The sequence below is a fragment of the Hippocampus zosterae genome, chromosome 9, assembly GCF_025434085.1.
Source record: "Hippocampus zosterae strain Florida chromosome 9, ASM2543408v3, whole genome shotgun sequence".
NCBI lineage: Eukaryota > Metazoa > Chordata > Actinopteri > Syngnathiformes > Syngnathidae > Hippocampus > Hippocampus zosterae.
This window is the reverse complement of record NC_067459.1, coordinates 15,841,600-15,864,378: the sequence shown is the minus strand read 5'-3', so window position 1 is coordinate 15,864,378 and position 22,779 is coordinate 15,841,600. Positions and strand designations below refer to the sequence as shown.

Here is a 22,779-nt window from a genome sequence, read left to right as displayed (position 1 = left end):
TGGGGTCAACTGTCGGGTACACGACACCCAACCGAAAAACTCATTCGCATCCGTCATTTCCTTGCTGAGGTGATGCGAGGCAACATTACTCTTGCATGAAAATCGTTTTCTTTCCTGTGGCTGCAATGCAGATTACAACGTTAGAAATTGGGCTTTCTACAAGGGCTGTCAATATCCTAAAAGGCTAATTGCCGCTGAGGTAGGAACAGACTGTAAAAGTGTCCTTTTCCCAGGCCACAGGCGGCGGAATGTCAGCATTTCACTCCTTTTGCTTTCAAGGTCACCATCTTTAAGACGTGGAAACACTGCAGAAATTCTGTAGCCTGAGGAGCTCAAAAAGGCCTTATACTCAAGCTTTGGACTGTCACATGATGTAGCTTGGGTTATTGTTGATCGGGAATGTGGATCTGTATAAAAAGGGCATATGCCCAAACAACCGTTCAGTTTTTGTTGTCCTCTGTCAGTATCCCTCTATCCCAGCCTGGCGCAGAACCCCGGGGTACAAAGAACAACATTGTGGGAGAAACACAGCAGCTGCAGTGGACAGTGGCTGACTTCACTGGCAAAAGCCACGGCACCGACAAGGGCCACTGTGAAATTGCATCCACGTAAGGAATCAATAAACCTTCCTTATGCATCATTGAACCAAAAACTTCCTCAAAAAGTGCACCATGAAGGAACTTGACTTCACACTTGGGTCGTGGAAAAGCTTGTGAGTCAAAGACAGGCCTTACTCCATAAGAACAAAAGTATGATGATGGAAAAGAGTCGATGGTAGTCTACAGTTCCAACGATAACTACAATTACAGTCCGTTTTAACTCATATAAGCTTAACCGAGCTCTTCATTCAGAAAAATTATCAAATGATGTGAAACGTAATGCCCCTTTTTTGTTCGCATGGTAGCTACACAATGCGTTGCTCTTCACTTTACACTTTTCCATTGAAAAAAACAGGCATGAAATCAAGCACTTAAATTGCTCATTAGTCAAGCAGAATTGTAATAATCTATAACTCATGTTTGCTTGCTGTATTTTTGTGCCTTACCTGTGGATGCGCAAAAAAATTCTAACTTCATAGTCTACATTTTGTTGCCTATTTGAACCATGAATTATGTAGAAATAAAACCTTTTTACTCATAAACCACGCCGTTTATAAGGCCGCACATATTACACTGACTGCAAGTCCCCACTGGTGTGTATGCCTTAGCAAAAGCTAAACTCCAGCAGTTCTTATTGCTTCCACAAAGCAAAGAAAATATAGGCTTGCGACATCGGTCGGATGTTCTACTTGCATGTGTTACTGCCATTTTTATGCTAAACTAACAGTTGTTTGATGGCTTAAAATGACCACAATAGCATTGCTAATTTCCATTAGTCTGCATAATTATGGCACTTTTCTGAGACAGTATGTTAAGAGTTAAGGCTACAGACTTGTTGGGCTTATGATAATATAGTGATGCAGTGTTGAAAGTACTTTGAATGAACATTTATGACAAATGGCTTGAGTCAAGAACACTCTGCCTCTCATTTGGACAACTGTTAGCTATCTGCCAAGCTAAACACTCCATGTTGAGGGAGGGCAGAATACATAAAAGTATGAGAGAAATCTAAAACTGCCAAGCTTACAGTGGAAAGAATTGAGCGGGAAACAACACAAAGCGACAAGTAGAATAACATTGAACAAGTGAAATTACTGCTTGAGCTACGATAGAAATACGCACAACAAACTAGCATGTTGCAATTTACTCATGTTGACGGGGGTGCACTTGAAATTTATGAGGAGGAAACATGACTTGGGTCACTTCAAGTGTTTAAGTTGCAAGGGCTAAAACTGGGGGGGGGGGGGGGGGGGGGTTGTGGCTGAGAATTCGGTTCTCCTCCATTGTTGGGGTTTGATAGTGTGTGTCCTTCTGATGTGCTCCACGTGACGTGTTTTTCACAGCATCCCGCGGAACTAATCAATGTACAATTTTGCGAAAAATGTATCTGGATCAAGATGATTTTATTTCGTGGAAGTCCTCGATGGGATAAAATTGAAGAAATTCAACACAGCATTTTTTTCAGTGTAGGATTCAGAGGTCCAAAGCAAATTGTGATTGACTAAGAGGTCTTTTTTTCCAATACTTTTGCCTACATTGTGAAAGGCCTGTCCGTCTCTGACTCACAACCTTTTCCACCACCACAGTGTGAAGTCAAGTTCCTTCAGCGTGCTATTCCCGTAAGTCTTGTTTTTCAGAAGTTCTGGCAGAAGCAAGACCTAGAATGAGACAAGGGATGCAGTCACTGTTGTCTCTGTCCCAGATAGACATGCAAGCAGGCTCGCCCATAGATGAAGAGAAGGAGGAAAGAGCAGGTTGTGCAAAACAGCAGGTTTCTCCATTGCTGTGGGCGCGTCTTTAATGACTTCCAGACCGACTCGCTTACAGCCTTTGCGTCTAGACTTCATCTTGAAGCTTCGCCCCGGCCTCCCAGTCCCTTATGCTATGCCAGCCCTCCAAAAACATGTCAAATGTACACACACACACGCACGCACGCACGCACGCACGCACGCACGCACGCACACACACACACACACACTTACTTTTTCCTCTACGTCCAAACATTCGATCCTCTTGGAAAACTACCTCTGAAAAGCTGACCAGGGAGACACTGTAGCTCTCATTCCCTCGGCAGGGATTCAGCCTGAGAGCATTTCATCTCGAATGTCGACTTTGAAATCATGGCTGTCTTTTTTTAGTACATTCAAGGCCGAATCCACAAAGAATGAACGGTGGCCGCTGATAGCACTTTGAATTGCTCTTCATTTGAGCCCGCAGTTTGCTCCATCGTAACGTCCTGTTCACAAAGGATATTGCACTAATGACATACCGGCTCAAACACGCCCAAAAAGTTTGACAGATGAGGGCAGTTTGCACCTCTTCCCCCTCTTATTGTACACATGGCAAAGTATAAATGCAGGTTTTGCACCGAGAACACTGTGGCAGAATGATTGGAGTTAGGAAGAGAGTCTGTCACTTCATATCACAACTCAAAACGCACTGGTTTAAAACGGCTGACTCAACTTGTCATTTTGATCTGGCCCTTTCTGTGTATTTCTTTTTTTAATGAATTTCTCTCATTGCGATTTTTTTTTTTTTGATTAAACATAATGTAACACTGTACGGAATCCTTGAGTGCTAAGAAAGGCATCTTCAAATAAAAAAGCATGAGAAATAATAATGAAAATAAAATGTATTCTTCATCTTATTATTATTATTGTTGTAGAAGGATTACATTATCAGAATGCGAGCTTCGGGTCCTGACCGAGGAGGTGAGAATGGGACTTTCATCCGACCACCCTGGGCCAAACTGTCCTCCTTCGGCACAAAATTGTTAGGTCAATAGGGGCCTTGTGGGGGGTGTCATTTTGGACGACCTATCTTGTAAATGACGGAAGGTTCCCTCACATTGCTCTGGTTATGCGTCCCCTCGCTCAAAAGAGGTTTCCTCTGAATAGTGCCAATTGTACACCAGCCTTTTCTCTACGTTATTTGCATCAGTCCAACTGCATGTGGCTATTAGCGCTAGCGTTAGTGAATTTGAGGTTGATTAACGAGGCTCATTTGTATAGAGCTGGGCCATTTCTCTTTCAATTATATGACGATTGAGTCATTTAAATACGTGCAAAATCTACTGCTGGACCAAGATGCATTCTGCGCGCATTCTGCCCGTGATGCATTTCACCATCTGCGCGTGCTTTGTCAATAGCTCCATTTTTACCGGTTAGCGTGACGTGAAAGCCATATGAATTCGGAACCTGTTTGCATTTGTCTCCAACCGCATCTATTGTGGCGCTGGGAGAAAAAAGGGATATCCCAACATGACAGATAAAAAAAACAAACATTGCAAATCTCCATGACCATGAGCCTGAAGGCAAAATGACCTCTGTGGAGAGCAAACAAAACATCCCATTATTTTCACCCGTCACGCCAGATAAATCTAATACACTATCAATTTAAGTCAGTCAGAGTCTGTTAAGAGGATCAAACATTGTACACCCATGTCTTGCAGAACATAAATAAGCTTGAAAGTTTCTTTTCAAGATGCATTACATATATTTGTGATACAATACGCTGCAAATAAAGGTAAGTAAGCATTATTCAGACATCATACCGAGTCGTGTGAATTTAATAAAAAGGCATCCTGACCCATCTTGATGTTGGTAAATTACATGATGTGTATATTTAAAGCTGGAAAAACAATCAGTTCCACTACAGCTCCAATTTCTGTCTGTCTGAAAGCTTAAATGTCAGGCAAGGTTAACTTTGCTGTAAATGCAGCAAGTTCCACACAATCAGCATAAACACACACACACAAAACCAACCCCCCCCCCCCAAAAAAACAACAACAACAAAAAGTATACATTGTGTGTCAACTTTTTGGGGGGGAAACACTTACAAACATCCGGCTCCTCGTCCGAGCCGTCAGGACAGTCTTTTTCGCGGTCGCAGCGCCATCCCTTTGAGATACACGTCACGCCATCTTTACACACAAACTGCTTCGGGCTGCAGGTCTTTGGGGCTGAAAAGGAACAAATCGGAATATGTTGAAGCAGTCCAGAACAATAATACTTGTTTGTCAATGATATTTATTCCTGAGGCCTCATTCGCCAAAGGGGACTGTTTTGTTCTTTGACACATATTCAACTTTGATCAGTTGGCGAGTGGTGGAAAAGAAAAATGGTTACCAAAAATAAAACACACACACAAAAAAAAAAACTATTGAACAAGCTTTGCACAAACTTGATGCTGCCATATTCTGGAAACGTAATGTCGACTAATTCTCATTGACAAGCACACAGACGAGATCAGGGGTCACCGAAAGCAGGAATAACGAGGAGGGCTAGTCGTTCGACATAACCCTCCGAAATAATCATTTGTGTACAATATAGAACTTAGATCACATACAAACTAGAGGTGCAACGATTAATGAAGAAATAATTGGTGATGAAATGAATTTCTGATTATTTTTTTATTTTGTTTATATGTTGATGATTGTTTTACTTTAAATAATGATGTGAATTTAACAGCAATGTCGGGGACTGTAGCTATCAATTAAGTTTGACTACTCCCAACCATTGTTAGTGAATGTACATTCTGGAAAAAGAGATATGTACTGGTCAACTTTAATAGGCCATAAAGTTTCAGTGGAATTTTTCCCTCATTCGGGTTGCAGGTAAGCTCGAAGTTATCCCAGGTGAACTGGAGGAAGAGTACAAACCATGAACTGGTTGCAAGTCAATCACAGGGCAGATAGAGACAAAGCATTTGTACTCACATTCACAATGATGGACAATGTAGAGTCTTCAATGAATGCATGTTTTGGAGCACGTGATGAAGCCCGAAAAGAGCATGCGACCTCCACACAGGAAAGTAAAGCCAATATCCTAACCCTGGACGTTAGCAACGTTAAATGCTAGCATTTGCAAACACTTCCGAAGCAAACCGTCATCTCTTCCGTGGTCAGCTGAGAGGATTGGCAAGGCATGTTGATCTCAAGTGAATTGCTTTGCAATCTCGCATGCGTATATAACTTGACACGGACGGAGTCTTTCGGGTCAATTCATACGCAGGTATCATCGATGGAATCTAATTGCTGAAAGACGCATCCATTCATGAATGGCAACTGCATGCGAAAAGGGGGTGGTATGCAAATGAGTGTCTTCAGGCAGCTGTGTGAATAGGGATGGTTTTAATAACGTCGTCTGTATGCAGAACCTATTTCGAAAACACAAAGAAATAAACGCCGCTGGTTTTACGACACCATTTTCATGTAAATGTGCTTTCATGCAGATATGTCTATATTCCCACACATACGGTCGATTGCTCGATAGCCATTCTTGTTTTAAAGTTTACATATGCTATCACTTCCCAATTGTAAACTACATTGCTCGAGTGATTCCCAACCGTTGTGCCACGAGAGAGATATCTAGCCCAACTCTTTATTGATTGATAAGGAATTAATCGACACTCTGACAAAAAGCGAGTGAATTTGGGCTTTGGCGAGTTTCCTTCAATAAGACGTTGTCAGTGACTAATGGAGGTCCATGTGACAGTGAAAAACAGCTAGTCTTATGAAAGTTTTACGTTGTCCTCTTCGTCTCATGCATTTGAGTGAAAAGTTTTTTCCTTCGTATTTATAATCGCACTAAAGGGCACCTTCATTTTACTGTCTGCTGTGTACTGTGAAACCGCTTTCATCTGAGTGGGATACATTAAATACCTACCGGCAACAGATGAAAAACCTTTGTTAAGATTTATCCTTTCTCCTACACTCTTTAAACTTTTGACATAATAACAAAACAACCTTTTAAGGAATTCCTTAGCTCCTCTTCTCACCCTCGCTGCCAAGGAATAAACGATTGTCACACAACATCACTTTGAGGAAATAGAACGCTCTCAATGGTAGTTTCCAAATAAGAAGCCTAGTGTGCTTGCTTCAGGCTGTTTTATATGTCGCTCCCAGTTCAAGTTTAGTCTAAAAGTTTAGTCTAAAAATAACTCCTAAAGCAAAAGAGAATAAAAATTTTCTATCGAAGCTCGACTGACTAGAATTTGAGAGAGCTAACGTATATTAATATAGATGTTACTGAAATTATAAACAATTGGAGCAGCAAGACATACAAACTAAGCGTACGGCACAACAATACTGCAGAAATTTATTTTCTGCAGTATTCTGTATATATCTGTGGGTAATAACTGTGTCAAACCCTTGAAAAGAGCCTTTAATTCGTAATGTGTTTCACACAGCATGGTCAGAACAACAACAACAACAAAAAAAACATTCGGAAATATTGCTGTAACTTCAGGATTGTTTAGGCCTACAGTATATGCGAAAATGTCTTATCATCGGCCACAGATGATGGGATGAAGGCAGCTAAGCAGTAAGGCAGCCTTTACATTTAAAACTAGCCTCCATGCAGCTCAACCTAAATTCTAGGAATGCAACCTGACATATTGCTGCACTCCACTTAACGTGTGTGCGTGTGCGTGTTTGTGTGTGCGTGTAGGTGTGTGTGTAGGTGTGTGTGTCTGTGCGTGGAGTGGCGTAATTTCCATCCTAAGAAGTCACAAGGTTTTGATTTATTCATGAACGGCAGCCAGGATTACACTCACTCTTTTCCTCATCCTTCTTTCTCAAAGGTATTTGTTTGAATGTTTGAGGGGGTATCAACAACAGCCATACTAGGCAGATACTTGTGCTGTGCCTGTCTCCTGTCCACAGTTTATTTAGATGTTGACATGCTGAAGCCTGGCAAGATGCTCTGCTTCCAATAAAAGCTGTGGGAGGAGCGTTAGATGCTGGTGACAGAAATATATCACAGAGCTTAGGAAGTAGGTCAGGAGGTTAGAGAGGTGGGGGTACGGGTTACCCAGGTTACTGTACCATGAGACATCGTTAGAGTGGAGAAGTCAGGCTGACTGAATACAGTCAAACACTCACAACGTGAGTTTTTGGGTATTATTTTGAGTGATGTTGTTGACAATTGCGTTACATCAAAATGTGCACATCTTCCAGTCAGGACGAATCTAACGCGTTACTTTTTCTAGTCCAGTAGACTACGGGTAATCTTGAAGTATCCCAAAAACGTTACAGCACAAAATATGTTTATTTAAACTTGATGGTGATATCAGTATTTCAAAGAGCGATACTATCAGTCTCACTCGCATGACCTCCATTACCGGAAAATGTTAGCGGTGAGCAGTCTGCAACTGAAGCGAGCCAAAAGAACTGTTGCAATATATATATAGTTTTTTTTTACTCATTCAGTTTGTTTCATCTGCGATTCACCAATGGCACTAGCAAAGAATGGGAATATGGAGCGACAGGAGAGGCATTTTAAAACAGTACACGTACCCGGCAATGGTGATACATTTAACACGATGCTAAAGTGTGGCCCAATGCCTTCGTGTCGAGTCTCTCGGAGGTAGGCAGTTATTTCCTTTCCACAATTCATAATCTCTTGTATCTGCTTTTTTTGTTGTTTGTTTCGTTCAAGTTAGAGGCCGTTGCGGCCATTGCTCATCATGGCATGTGTGCATGTGTGTATGTGTGGGGTAAGATTCGATCGCAAAGGTTTTGGCTTGAAAAGTAGAACTTCGGTTAAAAAAGTTGGGCACAACTGGTCTAGAGAGTGTGGAACTTGGATAATGGATGGATGTATCTTGTAATGTATGAACTTGCAGTGGTCATCATTTCTTATTAGGGCATTTCAGCTTTGTGAATTCAGCTTAGCTTTCCCATGCAATTTCTCAGCGAATTACGATTTAGGGCTATAACATTAATCTACTTAAGTGACTTCCTGTTTACATCTGAGATTTGTTTCAATCAATAGCACTGCAGTTTCACAACAACCTCATATAATCACTACTCAGCCCTGAAAAAAAAAATAATACACATTTATATGTTTTTTGTAAACATTATTTAAAGAAAAGCTGGTCCTTTATTCTTCCGTAATCTTTTTAAGGTGTGTTCAGGTGTCAAATGTGTCTTTACGAGAAGAGTCAGTGCAGAGGCTAAAGAGCAAATTGAGAAGTGGATAAACTTTAAGTCCAAGTTGGGCGTGGTAGTGGTTAGTAGAGGGGAGTGGGGAGTGGGGGGGGGGGGCATAAGAGCTTGAATGGGATACTGAGATGAGATGGAGGGATTTCACACATGCTACCAATGAGCAGCCCGTTTGTTTACCAAGGTAGAAGCTATTTTTGGTTCATCTCCATTTGGGCTGCATCAAATACGCACATCCTCCGCTCGCCCCCACCACCGCGGCCTACGAGATGAGTTCAGTCTGGTTGTGAGGAAGCGTCTTCTCAGAAGTCAAACACCACCCTCTCCTCTCACCACAGCCCCATTTCCTCACACCCACACCGCGGCAATTAGAAAGTTGGACGTCTGACTTTGGAAATCAGCCGGGGCATTCCGAAGTTGCAGCAGACATTGAGACAACACACCGGCGACAGGGCTTCACGTCCACTGTTCAAAGTCGACTGACATATTACATAAGACAACCCGCCTTCAACCTAGATGGCCCTCATTCATACGGCTTTGAGAAGGACAGTGTGCGCCAGCTCCAGGGGGCCGGATTTGTTCCTGACCCTTTTCCTTGACCTCCATATTAAAGCAGAAAGGAAGCAGAATTTCCCCGCAGGGACTAGTTAAGTAGCGGCAAAATTGCTCTGATCTGTCAGTCTATTATATGAATATGATAGAGAACAGAGTTCCCTCTTGAGCTTATAGAGGACGATCTCCGGTATGCTGCGAATTCAAACCCGGGAGGGGAATTTGCTTGTTTTAAAATATGATTTTAATGGAGTGAGGTCATTTCTCTATGAATGTTATGAACCAGCGTTTCCATGCCAGTGTCATATTAATCATGCTGAGCAAAATAACGCCTTCAGTAGTTACAGCCAGGATGAAGCTAAACTTCCCATGATACAGTCAACAATCCATTTTCTACACTGCTATCCTCGCAAATGAGATGGAACCTATCCCAGCTGACTTAGAGTAAGAAGCAGTCACATCCTGGACCGTTCTCCAGCCAATCTAACTGTCAACAATCAACTCGAGATGAAGTGATCCACGCCCAAACCTATTTTGTACATCATCAACCTAAGTTGTAACTTTTGTCTAGACAAGTATAACGAAAGTTAAGTCCAAGGAAACAACCATTGTGGTCTTCGTCCTTTCTGGACTCTGGATTTATTCCGCCTTGTGTATTGAGAATGATGAAAAAAAATGTCAGGGCACCCAAAAAAATAAATAAAAAAACACCAGGTGGGCGTGTTGGCTGAGGTAATTGCATAGCGTGGTTATTCAAAACATTTACAGACTCTTGCAATGTCTACTGGGGTTAAAACGTCGCTGAGTTTAGTCTACTGAAGATAGGACGTACTTTCACTACCAAAACATTGAGTTTCTCAAGGAGAGACTATAATCCAGTCATCTTAAATTTACTGTTCATTACAATTTCACAAGTATTTGAGGGTAAGGAGATAAATAACGTGATCCGACTTTGTCCTTTCTGAGAGGCACAAATGACACAGCTGCTCATAAATATCTTTAAAGGCATTGTAAGGAATCAAAAGCAACTAATGACTGTAGTATGTCCCCTCAAAATATGTCACACGTTTTATTTGTACTTTTTTTTCCCCCTCAAAAACAATGTTCTACAAATGGCAATCTTTAAGGTTCTTTTTGAGGGCCAAAATTCGGCAAAGGTAGATTCTGGACTGTTTAGCTGCAGTCGACCACCTCTTCATCCTCCACCACAACATAGGCATAAACATATCGAAGGTTTTCCAACGGGAGAGAGCAGAAGAGCAAGGGGGAGAAAAACTTTTCCAATTTGCCTTGTTACAAAACAGAGAAGAACGAGCCCCAGCTGTGCCTGTTAAATAAACCATTTCAACGGAGTTTGGAGGAACTGTGCGGGCTGCAAAAATGATTGAAGAGCTTGCGGATTGCAAATGAGGATTAATATGGAACTTGCAATGGATGCAAGTTGACTGGTTTAAGACATTTACATACTCAGAAGCCCTATTTGCACAAGAAGAACATATTTCGGTTTGACTGACACTGTCAAAGAGGTGTTTATTTAACTGGTTTTGAAGTTTGCAGTGGTCTGTTGCACAGGTAAGTAATTCTCACTGTAGACTACGATGATAGATTCCTAAACATATTGCTACATTATTGACATCTGACAGTGCCAATCTAAATGGAACATTATTAACTCATTCACTCCCAAAGACGTTTGTCGAAGTCTTTTCAGACTTGTTCTAGAATTGGCTGGTATTGAATGAGTTTTTAAAAGCTGGATTTTTGAGACATCTAATGTCTTGGATCCCATTAAATTGTGCAAATGTACTGAATGACGTGGCCAATGACTAAACATTTCTTTTTTTGTCGTTTATAGGATGTATGATTCTCTCAGAATGTTTAAAACTGCTTTTTTGAAGTTGTACACAGCAGAATGATGCTGCTGAAAGTCAACGTCCGGTGTGGATGTATGCCTAAATTGTGACAATGTTCTTCTTCTTTGAATGAGTTAAGCCTAAAATCAACAGCACCTCTGCTGGTTGCAACCATGTAGTGCACTCCATTTTGCCTCACGGCGCAAGGAAACAATGAATCCCACACATTCAACGATCAATTAAGCGATTGCAACACGTATCTCTTATGTTTCTAGATAAGTTTGTGTAACAAAAACACTGGAGGAGACCGAACGTCAACAATGCCTTTGTGTGTGACGTTGGTTGCCAAGGGAATTAGGATTTTTTTTACAGGTCAGCTCTGAGCACAGAGTTGACCAAAATAAGCCTTAATGGCGCTGAAAGGCACAACCTCTTAACCAAGCGGAGTAATCACAAGTGAATTTCATTAAGAACAACTTGGATGTGATTTCAGTGCGTCTCAACCCCAAAGCTGTAATCAACCGAGACAGATATTTGCGTTGGAACTCAGAGGAAGAAGACTTTGGTGTCTTTAACTTGCACATGAGGATTACATCAAAGTGAGTGGGAGAGAGTAAGGATGTGAAAATTAAGAGAACCCCAAGGTGTGATCCTCAATTATCAACAGAGTCAGTTTAGACAAATCCCTCTGCCACGCTGCCGCCACAAGAGCACGCGCTGTACATAGCTGCCTAGGGAGAAGAATGACAATCAAGCCTACTTGGTATGCCGCTGAAGGGAGACATTAAAGAAGATTATATAAAATTATTCTGTGCCTTTTCATAAAACCAGTCATAGTTCACGTGAAGGAGCGCCTCAGAACAGGCCGAGATTCTCCAGAATGTTCTTTCACGCTCACCACCCATGCGCCAAAGCAACCGCAGCACCTCGTTTCTGTTTCTTTACCAACGTCACTAGATGAAGAGAGAAACCGAAGAATTTGTTCATTTTGCAAATGTCATTTTCACTCAAGCCAAGTACAATGTAGGGAGCCAAGCACAATGTAGTGGTTCTCAAACTTTTGCCATAACAAACCCTGTTTTAATTTCACCCTGAACACATTCCAAAACTTTTTAATGGGAAAAAAAAATCCCTTGATGTGCATACCCTCACTTTTGTTGAACAACAATACTGTCACCGAAAAAAAAACCTTGCCCAAAAAGCCATATTTCACAAAATTCATGCTGCGGTTAGTCAAAGTAAATTAAAAGAAAATAATCCTTATTTATTTATTTATTTATTTATTTATTTATTTATTTTAAAGCAGCAAATGTAACCACTTTTTGTGTTGCAATTGGAGACTGGAGACTGCAAGTTCCTTCAGATTTCTTTCATTTAGCCATATACACTCCTTATTCCCTCCTATTTGTATACAAGCAATTAAAAGTTTCCATTCATCCCCTTTAAGACAACAAACAAGTTGAGAACCAAGAGAATCTCCATTTGTTGGAAGGAGCCAAATAACGGATTTCATTTTGTCTCACTTGTCTCAAGACACAATTGGTCAAAAATCAGTTCCTCACAATTAACAACCAATCAAGCAATTATTCAAACTACGCCTGCCAATGTAGTTGTTGGAACTGCATTGCGTCACACTGAAACTTGGTCCTGACATTTCGATGGCATGATTTAACTCCACAGGCAAAGTAACACAAACACATCACACTGCGGTACTAGCGTGACGCCGCCACAAAATATGTGAAAACAATCCCCAACTTCAATGCTCCATTCCGACACATAATACGTAGAAGAAGAGGAAGAGGAAAAAAGAGCAACATCAACAAAAACAACTTTTATCAGGGTTGTTGAATTGTTTCATCCTGTCAGATGTGTCTGCTTCAATTTGCCTTCCAAGGACTGAATGTTCAACTCCAAATAGCAACACTCTGCTTACAGACACACACAATTGCCACTGAAAATATGGCACGAGAAAATCCCAGCAAAGAGTGAAAAGGACAACAACGAATGAACGAGATGAGATGTGTGGGCTGGAGCTTAAAATAGAAAAAAAAATCTACTGGTGGAACCATTTAAAGGGGGAAGGATTCACCTCTTAACAATGAAGTAACAGGCGAGATCACTGCCTGGAGATCGTTTTATACATTAATGGTCGGAGTAAATGAATGCAATTAGTAACCGAGGAGGACTAAGGAGCAAAATTACAGATGCAGTATGTCTGTTCTTAATTGTCTTTCTGTCTGTCCTTGCACAAGCCTGGCTCTGTCCGACTGCATCTCCAAAGAAATATCACAAAACACACACTCAGAGATGGAGAATTCAGTCATTTGTGAAAGTTATGAATGTCCATCGTTTTATACATTAATGGTCGGAGTAAATGAATGCAATTAGTAACCGAGGAGGACTAAGGAGCAAAATTACAGATGCAGTATGTCTGTTCTTAATTGTCTTTCTGTCTGTCCTCGCACAAGCCTGGCTCTGTCCGACTGCATCTCCAAAGAAATATCACAAAACACACACTCAGAGATGGAGAATTCAGTCATTTGTGAAAGTTATGAATGTCCAATTTTTTGACAAGGTTTGGTCATTCATTTGCAAAGCATTTTGAAAATGTGGATGATTCAACAAAGTCTGCCTACTTGATGTCAGAGAGTTGTGTGTCATTTGTACAGCGTTTTACAGCGTTTCCCAAATAACTAGCTTTGGACAATCAAGATTAAAAATGATCACAACCACGAAAGATGATCACAAAAGATACCCACAATGTCTTTAATTATTTGAATCAAACTGTACATGGCACAATGTTCGCATTCTGTCAGGCTTCCCAAGTGGAACAGACATCTCGGCGGTGAAAGATGACAACAACGGGAGGTGAGTATGCTACAGGACCCATAAAGAAGAAAAATGCCCCTGCCGCCATTCGGGCGTATTTGGGTCCAGATGATAAAACAGAGCCTGACAACAAAGCAGAGGCCATTCGTCTTTGGAAAGCTGCCACCTAAAAAGCCAAGACATTACGCAGCTTCTGTGCTCCAATTCAAGAGCTGTATCAAAAGAAAATGAAGCTGAAGCACATTATACAGCACGCAGATGGCTTTTCTGATATTTTACCTTATTCAAATACATGAGATGGGTGAAAAATCAGAAACACCATTCAATGTGACACAGTGCAATTCTGCATGACTTATATAACCATGTTGATAAATGAATACTTGTCTGATAAGGTCAATCCAAAGCGAGCCTCTTTATCACAGTAAAAGCATACTATTCCCCTCTGATATTGAGTCTTACTGATATCTAATGAACTCACCAGTGAGTTTATATTGTATATCCATCCATTCGGCCATTTTCTATACCACATATCCTCATTAGGGTTGCAGGCGAGCTGGAGTAGATCTCAAAAGACATTTCAACTGTTATTTTCTTTCCATTTGGCTTTCCAAAGAGCTTCATCCATTTTGTATACGTCAATCAATACTTCTCACAGCGAATAAAAGGTCAAGACTGAGCTAGTTCTTTGGGAATATACTTAAACGTGGTCTTTTGTTTTTTTAAAGAGACCAAAGTTCACTTTAGGAGGGGCCAGCTGTCAAAAAGCTAAAGCGATAAACACTCCCATTATTCACCTCAATCAGAACCCCCCTCCCCCAAAGAGATACACCTAACCTCATAACAAAAACGTAACCGGTATTATTAAACTCAACTGCTATCTTAAAATCCGTTAGCTCTCCTTTAAACTTCGAGTCCATGTTTTCCTCACTTGAAACAAGTCAGTTAAGCTAACAAATGGCTTGCAGCGGTACACACTCTTGTGAAGAAATCGATTTACAACATTTTCGATTAGGTACAACCGCGCTGAACCGCTTTAATGAAGTATGTATTAAATATGTATGCGTGGAGGTGCGATGAATGCTTGTGTAATGTAGCATTTTACAGTGATTAAAAAAATATTACATCCATGGTTTACAAGAAACATGAAGCAACACTTGGGACAGCTTTAATCTCAAGCTTAAACTGTGAAGAATTTGATGATACATCTCAGCCTGAAAGTATCAGCGTAATAATGTGGCTGGATTTCAATGAGCTTTGCTTGTTATTTTTCCTCAGAAAATCCACTGACCAAAGTAGCGGATTATATACCGCCAGGCAATGCAAAGCAGCTACTTTAACAGCATTGCATGAGCCATCTAACTGCAGAACAAGCTGAAATATGCACAGCTCATAATCTATTTTCCACACATACGTTCAATTTGAGTGAGCAAGACTAAGCTGGCAAATGCACTCCATTTGCGATATTGCTTTGACTGGTTAGGAAACGGCCAAATGTCAACCTTTTGGCCACGTGGTAGCATCGTGATGTTGGCCTCACCCTGCTGATCCTCTAACTAAATATTACAACTGAGGCCACGTGGCGGAGATGAATATTAAGTTCGTTAGCAAGGAACATCTCCGGGTGCTCCGGTTTCCTCCCACATTCCAAAAACATGCATGGCAGGCGGATTGGACGCTCTAAAATGTCCCTAGGTGTGATTGTGAGCGTGGATGGTTGTTTGTCTCTGTGTGCCCTGCGATTGGCTGGCAACTGATCCAGGGTGTCCCCCGCCTACTGCCCGAAGACGGCTGGGATAGGCTCCAGCACCCCCCGCGACCCTAGTGAGGATTAAGCGGTTCAGAAAATGGATGGATGGATGGATGGATAGCAAGGAACACGGATATTAAAGCGGATAAGAAAGAGAAAATGGAAATTAAATAATACTTTTTGCTGTGTAAAATAACATAAGCAAGTAGACAAAACTTGGAGGGTGTTTTTGCAACGGTATTGTTTTGTACAGTGAAGCAATGTGAATTCCACCATTAGGGCCTTTTTCACTCAGCCCCCAATTAGCAGAGTTTTCTGGAACAATCTGAGACTGTTCGCAGAGGTCTCCTCGGCGAAACAAAGAGCAGTTTAGACCCAATTAAACCAAGGGCTTGCTGGTGACCTGAGGCCTGGCTACCGTACTAAGAGTCTTTGGCGGTCCGGCACATGGCAAAACAGCTCTTTGCAAGTCAGAAATTGTATTCATTTATTTATTTATTTTTAATTCCACGAATAAATCCTCCAAAACAGATTTGTCACATTTGGGGAAAAAAGTTAAAGTGGCAATGCTTTAAAAGGGGCTAGTATTAAGCTGATGCGAAATAATGAATCAACATAATGGAACATTTCACAATGCTGTCTTTCAAAAAAAAATGTAAAAAACTCTCAGCATTTTAGTCACGGTGACGTTAAACAAACCGCAATGATTATTCAAGCTGACAACCAACCACACAAGGATGACTCACCAAATAAGAGGGACGACTCTAACACCAAAAATATGAATCCACTGCACATAGCCATGTGATAATAACTTAGTGAACTCATTATTTAGAATTCAAATTGTTGTGCGCAATGATTGGTGATTATTCAAGACTACTTCAATCCATCACAGATATGTTTGAAATAATTTTGCTATCTTAGCTGTATGAGAGGAAAAAATGTGCTCAGTTTTGACAAAACAGTCCAATCATGCATAGCTCACTATGTAATAAGAATAATTCAAAAAAATAAACAAGATAAGTGAGAAAAAGAGAGGACTAAAGCTGTGTGGTAGAGTAAAAAAGTTAGCACTATTGCAAGGGAAGTTGGCACCTCAGTATCAGTGCAACTTTGGCAACTTTGTTTACGTTTTTATTTTTTGGGGCCACAGGTTCGACTGTCTTTCTATCTGCTCTCATTATTACAAATCCAATGTTAAAACAGTGGCTTTGAAACATATTCATCTTGACATAAACATTCACCATTTGTTGGAATTTTTTGTTTCAAAAAATGAATTTCAAAATGATATTTCAAGCATTTTGACATGAGGCACATTGTCACAACAACAACTGCTATTAAAAAAAAAACAAATGAACAAATCGTTTATTTTCCTTATAGTCAAAGAGGTATTGCCAATACTTGTAAAAATGGGATTGCTCAGCTTGTCGCAGACTTGTTGGCGGTTGCAGGCTATACTCAAGATGATAATCGAGCTAGATTTTGTCAAGTGCAACGACATGACTTCAAAGGTTTTTGGCTAGACGATGAATCCCATAAACTCCAGCTTTTCATTTAAAACAGACAAGCCTTCAAAGAACTCAAGAATTTTGTGAGATATCACATGCAAATGCACATTTGCTTTAGAAGAACTTTGTATTTATTAAAAGGTTGAATGAAGAGGTAGCTGCATGTTAATAACAATAAACTCTCCTTTCCAACTGAACAGAATCGAACAAATCGACCGTTTCCTCCGCTACCACACTGAGGTGTGCATGAGTGGGGTTGGCACTCTTTAATGGTTTCCAGAGGTTTTTCCAGACTGTGAAGGTGTGCAAGGTCAGTTGTGGGAAGAAGGGAGGGTTGTGTTTGAGCCTGAAGATGACAACACAAAAGTCATAATGGTTCCAATGTCAAATCTATTATTTGGCCTCCGAAAAATCTCAGTGAACCGAGACATTCCTCAAACGATTTCAAACCAGCAGATGCGAAAAAATGGCATTCCATAAATTCACCATATGGAAAAGCTAATCCAGAAACCTAAATCTGGTTGACATCGGTGGTTGTCAAATGTTTTGGGTCGAGGCCAGGACCCCCTCAACTCCGCCCCTCAAAACAAAACCACAACTTAATTGTCTTAATATTATGCTTATTCACTTTTGCAGATTAGTGGTTTAGAGACTGGAGGGATGCAAGAATGAAACATTCCTTTTGTCTTAATAACTTAATTTTTTAAAGTTACAGAGGGTGGCAGTAATGCACCAAAAGTATTTGCTAACTGCTGAAGAAGAAGAAGAAGATCTAGTAGTCATACCAACTAATGTGTAACGTATTTCTAGTTTGGCAGGTGGCTTCCACCACAACAGGAAATTCCTATTTACAGCACCAAAAGGGGCTATAACCAACCAGGATTCTCCCCGAGGCCACAATGTGATGCAGCATTCCAGTTAAGGTATGCCATTTCAAACTAAAAAGAAAAACTATTCCAAAGTTAGAATCAGAAATTTCAAATAGAGACATTTTAAAAGCATTACTCGTTCATCGCCATCAACAAAATTAGGGAACGGACCTTAATATTACAAGTCGTGCCTGAGTATCAGTCGTGGGACCAGCCAAGATATTAAAACAAAAAGTGTGATTGATAGTCTGAAAAACTTTAAATTGGGCCAATAGTGTGAAAAGTGTTTCTTTGAGCCAAGAAGGAGTCATTCATTTAGCATATTTATTTTAAGAGTCAATCAATGATCGTATGTAAGTGCGCACCTGTTTTCAACAGGCTGACAATTTATCATAAATTAGTTTGCGGACCCCCAAGGGTCCAGGGACCCCAGTTTGAGAACCACTGGTTTACCGTATGTCCATAAAAACCCATGTTACAACCAGTCTTAATAAAAAGTAGGTAGAAATGAGTCATTGAAAGAGATATCTTTGGCAGCAACGTTTCAAGAAGGTTCATCCAAAACAGGGACCTCAGATTGCTCAAAACTTTGAGGAAAAAAGAATTGATTGCAAACTATGTTTCCCCCCACTTTGAGACCAAAGCGTTCAAGACATGCCATCAGTCACAGGCATTAAAAATTTACACATGTGGTGCGTTAAGTGCTACCTAAAAGCAAAGAGCTCCTGGGGCCTGTGCCATCATTTTCTCAATGAATGTCAGTGTGACTGTGCCTCCTCTCGCAGGCGAAGGCTGACTGTGACACTGCAATATTCACATGTGGTCCAAACAATAGACCCATTTTAATTGTTGCATGAACCTGGGGCAAGCAGTCGATCACAAAGAGTAAAAAACAAAAACAAAGCAGCAGGTGAAATGCAATGTATTTCAACACCGCTTACCATCAACAGCCCTGGATGGTGAGACGACTTCGGAGCTGTGCAACATTCCCAAGACGAGCAATCCTGCTGCCAGCACGTTGGCCGCCGTGCGCAACATTGTTGTGGTCTATCCGGAGAGAATATTAGTCATCAATCGCCCCCTTGGAGCTGTCACGCTGGTTTGGTTGCAGACAAGCGAGAAGATGCTCCTCGCCGGGCATCCACCGCCGCTGCGAGCGAAACGGCGCGTTGCGTGTCAAGGCTCAAGGATTCCGGCTCGGTCTTCTCCCAGTCAGCCCGGGCTGCCTCGGGGCTCCCCGGATGCATGGACTGCCCGGCCACCCTCTCGAAGGCTAGCGGGCGCAGCTAGCCTGGTTTTTGAGCTCGAACCGGAGCCACTGATCGTGCAACTCGTCCAGGTGCGAGTGGTGGTGAGGGGGAAGGTTGTGCTCTTCGTTCCGGCGGAGGAGGCGAGAGGAGTGCATCAAGAGTAGAAGGGTGAGCTCACTTTCCCAGGCGCCTCTGGCCACAGTTTGACTAGCTGGAGGTTCCAAGCGCCGTCAACCAGCGGTCTGATGAGTGACGTCGGCTGGCCCTCCTCCTCCTCTTCCTCTTCTTTCACCTCCACCTCCTTCTCCTTCTCCCTCTCCTACCCACCCCCCAACTCGCCACCTGTTTAATTAATCTCTTCTCCATGTTTTGTTCCAATTGTATATTGCTTGCAGAGGAAGAAGCTTTACGGTAAATTTCCGGAAAGTTCCCGGTAATTTTCCATGGGGAGTTAAACTAGGTAATTTTGGAAAGACATCGTATTCAAACTTACATATGAAGATGTAAATATAAACGATGAAATATATTAAGCAACACAATTATAATAACATATTTACAGGTGTAGGCAAAGCTTTCTCGACAGATGTTGAGCAAGCCTTCATTGAATAACAAAACATGACTGTAGAGTTAAATTACTCATCACTCCCCTCCACGCAACTCCATTCAAAAAACGTTGAACTCCTCATTCAGCAAATTAGTAGATCAGTTCATCCATGTAATCAGAAAATCCTAGAGTAATTTAATTAATCAAATTGAATGTACTTCCCCCGAGTTCCTTAACAACAGCCAAATATTGAGTTTAGTAAGTGATGCCCATTATTTACAATTAATTTCCATAAATTCCTGTTAACTTTTCAACTTTGGAAATTCCTGGAATTTTGCAACTTGTGGCCCAAAAGTCTTCATGTTTATTATCATTATCATCATAATTATGTAGTCGTAGGAGTAGTAGTAGTACTAGTATTTCTATTCTTCCTTTTTCAACTCATTTCTACCAGTGTCAAAATGTTCTGTGAATTTATTCAAATTTTACAATTACTTCATCATTTGCCCCCTGAGTGGCTGCCTCTCCAGCAGTTCATATCCCTGTTTGAGTTTCGTTTCGTCCTTAATTTATTTATTTCTTCTTAACAGTGTTTGTTGTTTTTTTTCTTCTTTCTTCTTTCTACCTACATTCTTGCTGTTGGAGGCTGTAAATTTCCCCAGTGTCGGACATATAAAGGATATCTTATATCGTTATATCGGACATATCGTTTATTTATTTTCAAAAAACTCACAAAGAACAAGACGTAGGACTATATATGTTTTTTACTCCATCCTACTTCCTTTGAACATGTAAATTGTGCTGAAGGATGACTATTTGTTTTTCCTGGTCAAGTTTTTTTTTTACTTCCCTTTACTTCCTGCCAAAATGTCTATAATCTATTTATATGTTCAATAAACAAACAAACAAGAACACCCAGAATGTCAAATTTTCGATGAATTATGCAGCAACTTAGTTGAGCATGTGCTGTCATAGAAAGTGCAGTTACGTACAGTACCGACTTCAAGTAAGGAGTCATCACATTATCATGGTGATTATGATGTTGGAGATGTTGATGTTTAAGGAGTCTCTTGGCTTGCACAAAGAATCTCTCAGTGTAGTGTTTTACTTTGCGAACCTTTAATACATGAATGCACATGCTGTACTTTAAATCGGAAAAATTTCATGGCACATCACCAAACCAAAATGTCCAACATACATAGACTGTAGGAATCTCACAAATGTACCTCCTCTGTGTAAAATATGGGCCTTTTTATTTGAACACAACGTTATTGTTCTGTTGTTTGTATGAATGTCATAAGCAGATTAAACGTACCATCTATCTACAGGGAAGAGCATTTAATTGATCTCCTGGTTATTATACATTGCATAGACTGATGAGCAAACGTACATTATTTGTAGGGGGAAAACGATCATTTCCTGACGAATTCAGTCTAAGTCTAAGGTGATCACTGATTGCACATTTTAGGAATCACTGGTCTAGTGGTCCTTTATTTCACACTCCTGCAGTACTGATGTGAGGTACGTAGCGTGAAAACAGTGTTCTGTTGCTATGTATTGTCCTCAGTGATGATGCAGGACCTTCCGATGACCTTGATTTTCACACGCGAGAGAGACTTCCACCCCATTTCCCACTGTACCTCTGGTTCTAGCAAAAGGTTACTCCATCTTGGTTGGCATGGAAAACGTTCTCGGTTTTGCCAGAAAGCGCACTTGTGCTTTTTAAGTTGCAGTGTGCCGTCAGTGTGTACAATAATGCCTTCTCACATATACTAATTTTCTAACCACTAACCAAGTTATTTTGATATGATTTGAATAATCATAGCCGATCATGCAGCAGTGATTCGTAATCAGAAATAACACATTATTTATTTGCCCTATATTAAAACTCTTTAAAGTTTGTCACCTGAATGCTTTGTGTTGTAAGGTTTACACTCTCCAAAAGAGATATTGTATACAGTTAGTTGGCAAAGTAGCCCTTTATAAGAACCGCATATGCCAGTCTAAATGAGCTTTAAATTGAAACGGATGCTCCTATCGGATCAAATTAAGACAGGTTATGATAATAATAATGCAAAAATAACAAAATCAGGCCATATTATAATTATATCAATGATTATTCAACATTAAATGAGTGCCATATAAAGGGCAGGGATGTAAGGTTACCAACAAAAAATCATGCAAAACTGGTGAGACAAAAATTCAATACCAAAAATAATTTTGATTTATATATAGTAGCTATCTATCTATTCATTCATTCATTTTCATTCATCTTCCGAACCGCTTGATCCTCACTAGGGTCGCGGGGGTGCTGGAGCCTATCCCAGCTGTCTTCGGGCAGTAGGTGGTGACACCCTGAATCGGTTGCCAGCCAATCGCAGGGCACACAGAGACGAACAACCATCCATGCTCATACTCACACCTAGGGACAATTTAGTGTTCAATCAGCCTGCCACGCAAGAACATGCAAACTCCACACAGGGAGGCCGGAGCTGGAATCGAACCCGGTACCCCTGCACTGTGAAGCCGACGTGCTAACCACTGGTTACCGGGCCGCCCGCTATCTATCTATTTAAAAAAGCGTAACTTTGAAAGAGTGTTGACACAATAGCTTATTAGAAGTTATTTAATATTGGTACAGGCTAAAAGTGCCCGTCGGCGCAAAATCAGTGAGAAGCTTTCCAACAGTGACACCTACAGGTTATACAATGTCAATGTTGAGAGGAACAAAGGGTTCTTTCTTTGTGTGAGCGGGGTGGAGAGGAATGGTTATTACTGTAACTCACCACCAAAATGACTGTGACTTTTTTGGTCTCCAGCCCACCACTTTACCGTGGGCAGTAATTCTATCACAAAAAGAGAAATGACTACCTCATGCGGACATTTTCACTTTCTCGTCACATTCTTGACTTTTTTTATTTGGACTGGCTTGCTTATTTTAGCACTTTCATTGGCGTTTGCAAATGTGGTCAAGCCAGATGTTTTTGCCCAGTCTGACAGTACTCAAACAGAAATGCAGTGGTCGAGACGGGAAAGCTACATTTACAATGGGAACATACTGATGAAATAAGTTTAATCTTAGAATAAAG

The 22,779-nt window shown here is 40.9% G+C and overlaps 1 protein-coding gene across 2 annotated transcripts in view; it reads right to left on the bottom strand.

Annotated features, from left to right (window-relative positions):
* Positions 1-19,401, bottom strand: part of LOC127607656 (low-density lipoprotein receptor-related protein 1-like) — a 99,340-nt gene extending 79,939 nt beyond the window's left edge. Inside the window, exons 1-2 of one of the 2 annotated variants that reach the window (XM_052076154.1) lie at positions 18,838-19,401; positions 4,438-4,560 (exon numbers count right to left, since the gene is read on the bottom strand). In XM_052076154.1, the coding sequence (XP_051932114.1) occupies positions 4,438-4,560; positions 18,838-18,934 (220 nt within the window). In that variant the 5' untranslated portion in view covers positions 18,935-19,401. The remainder of the gene's footprint in view (positions 1-4,437; positions 4,561-18,837) is intronic. The other variant, XM_052076155.1, reaches the window with a different exon arrangement.
* Positions 19,402-22,779: the final 3,378 nt, after the last annotated feature.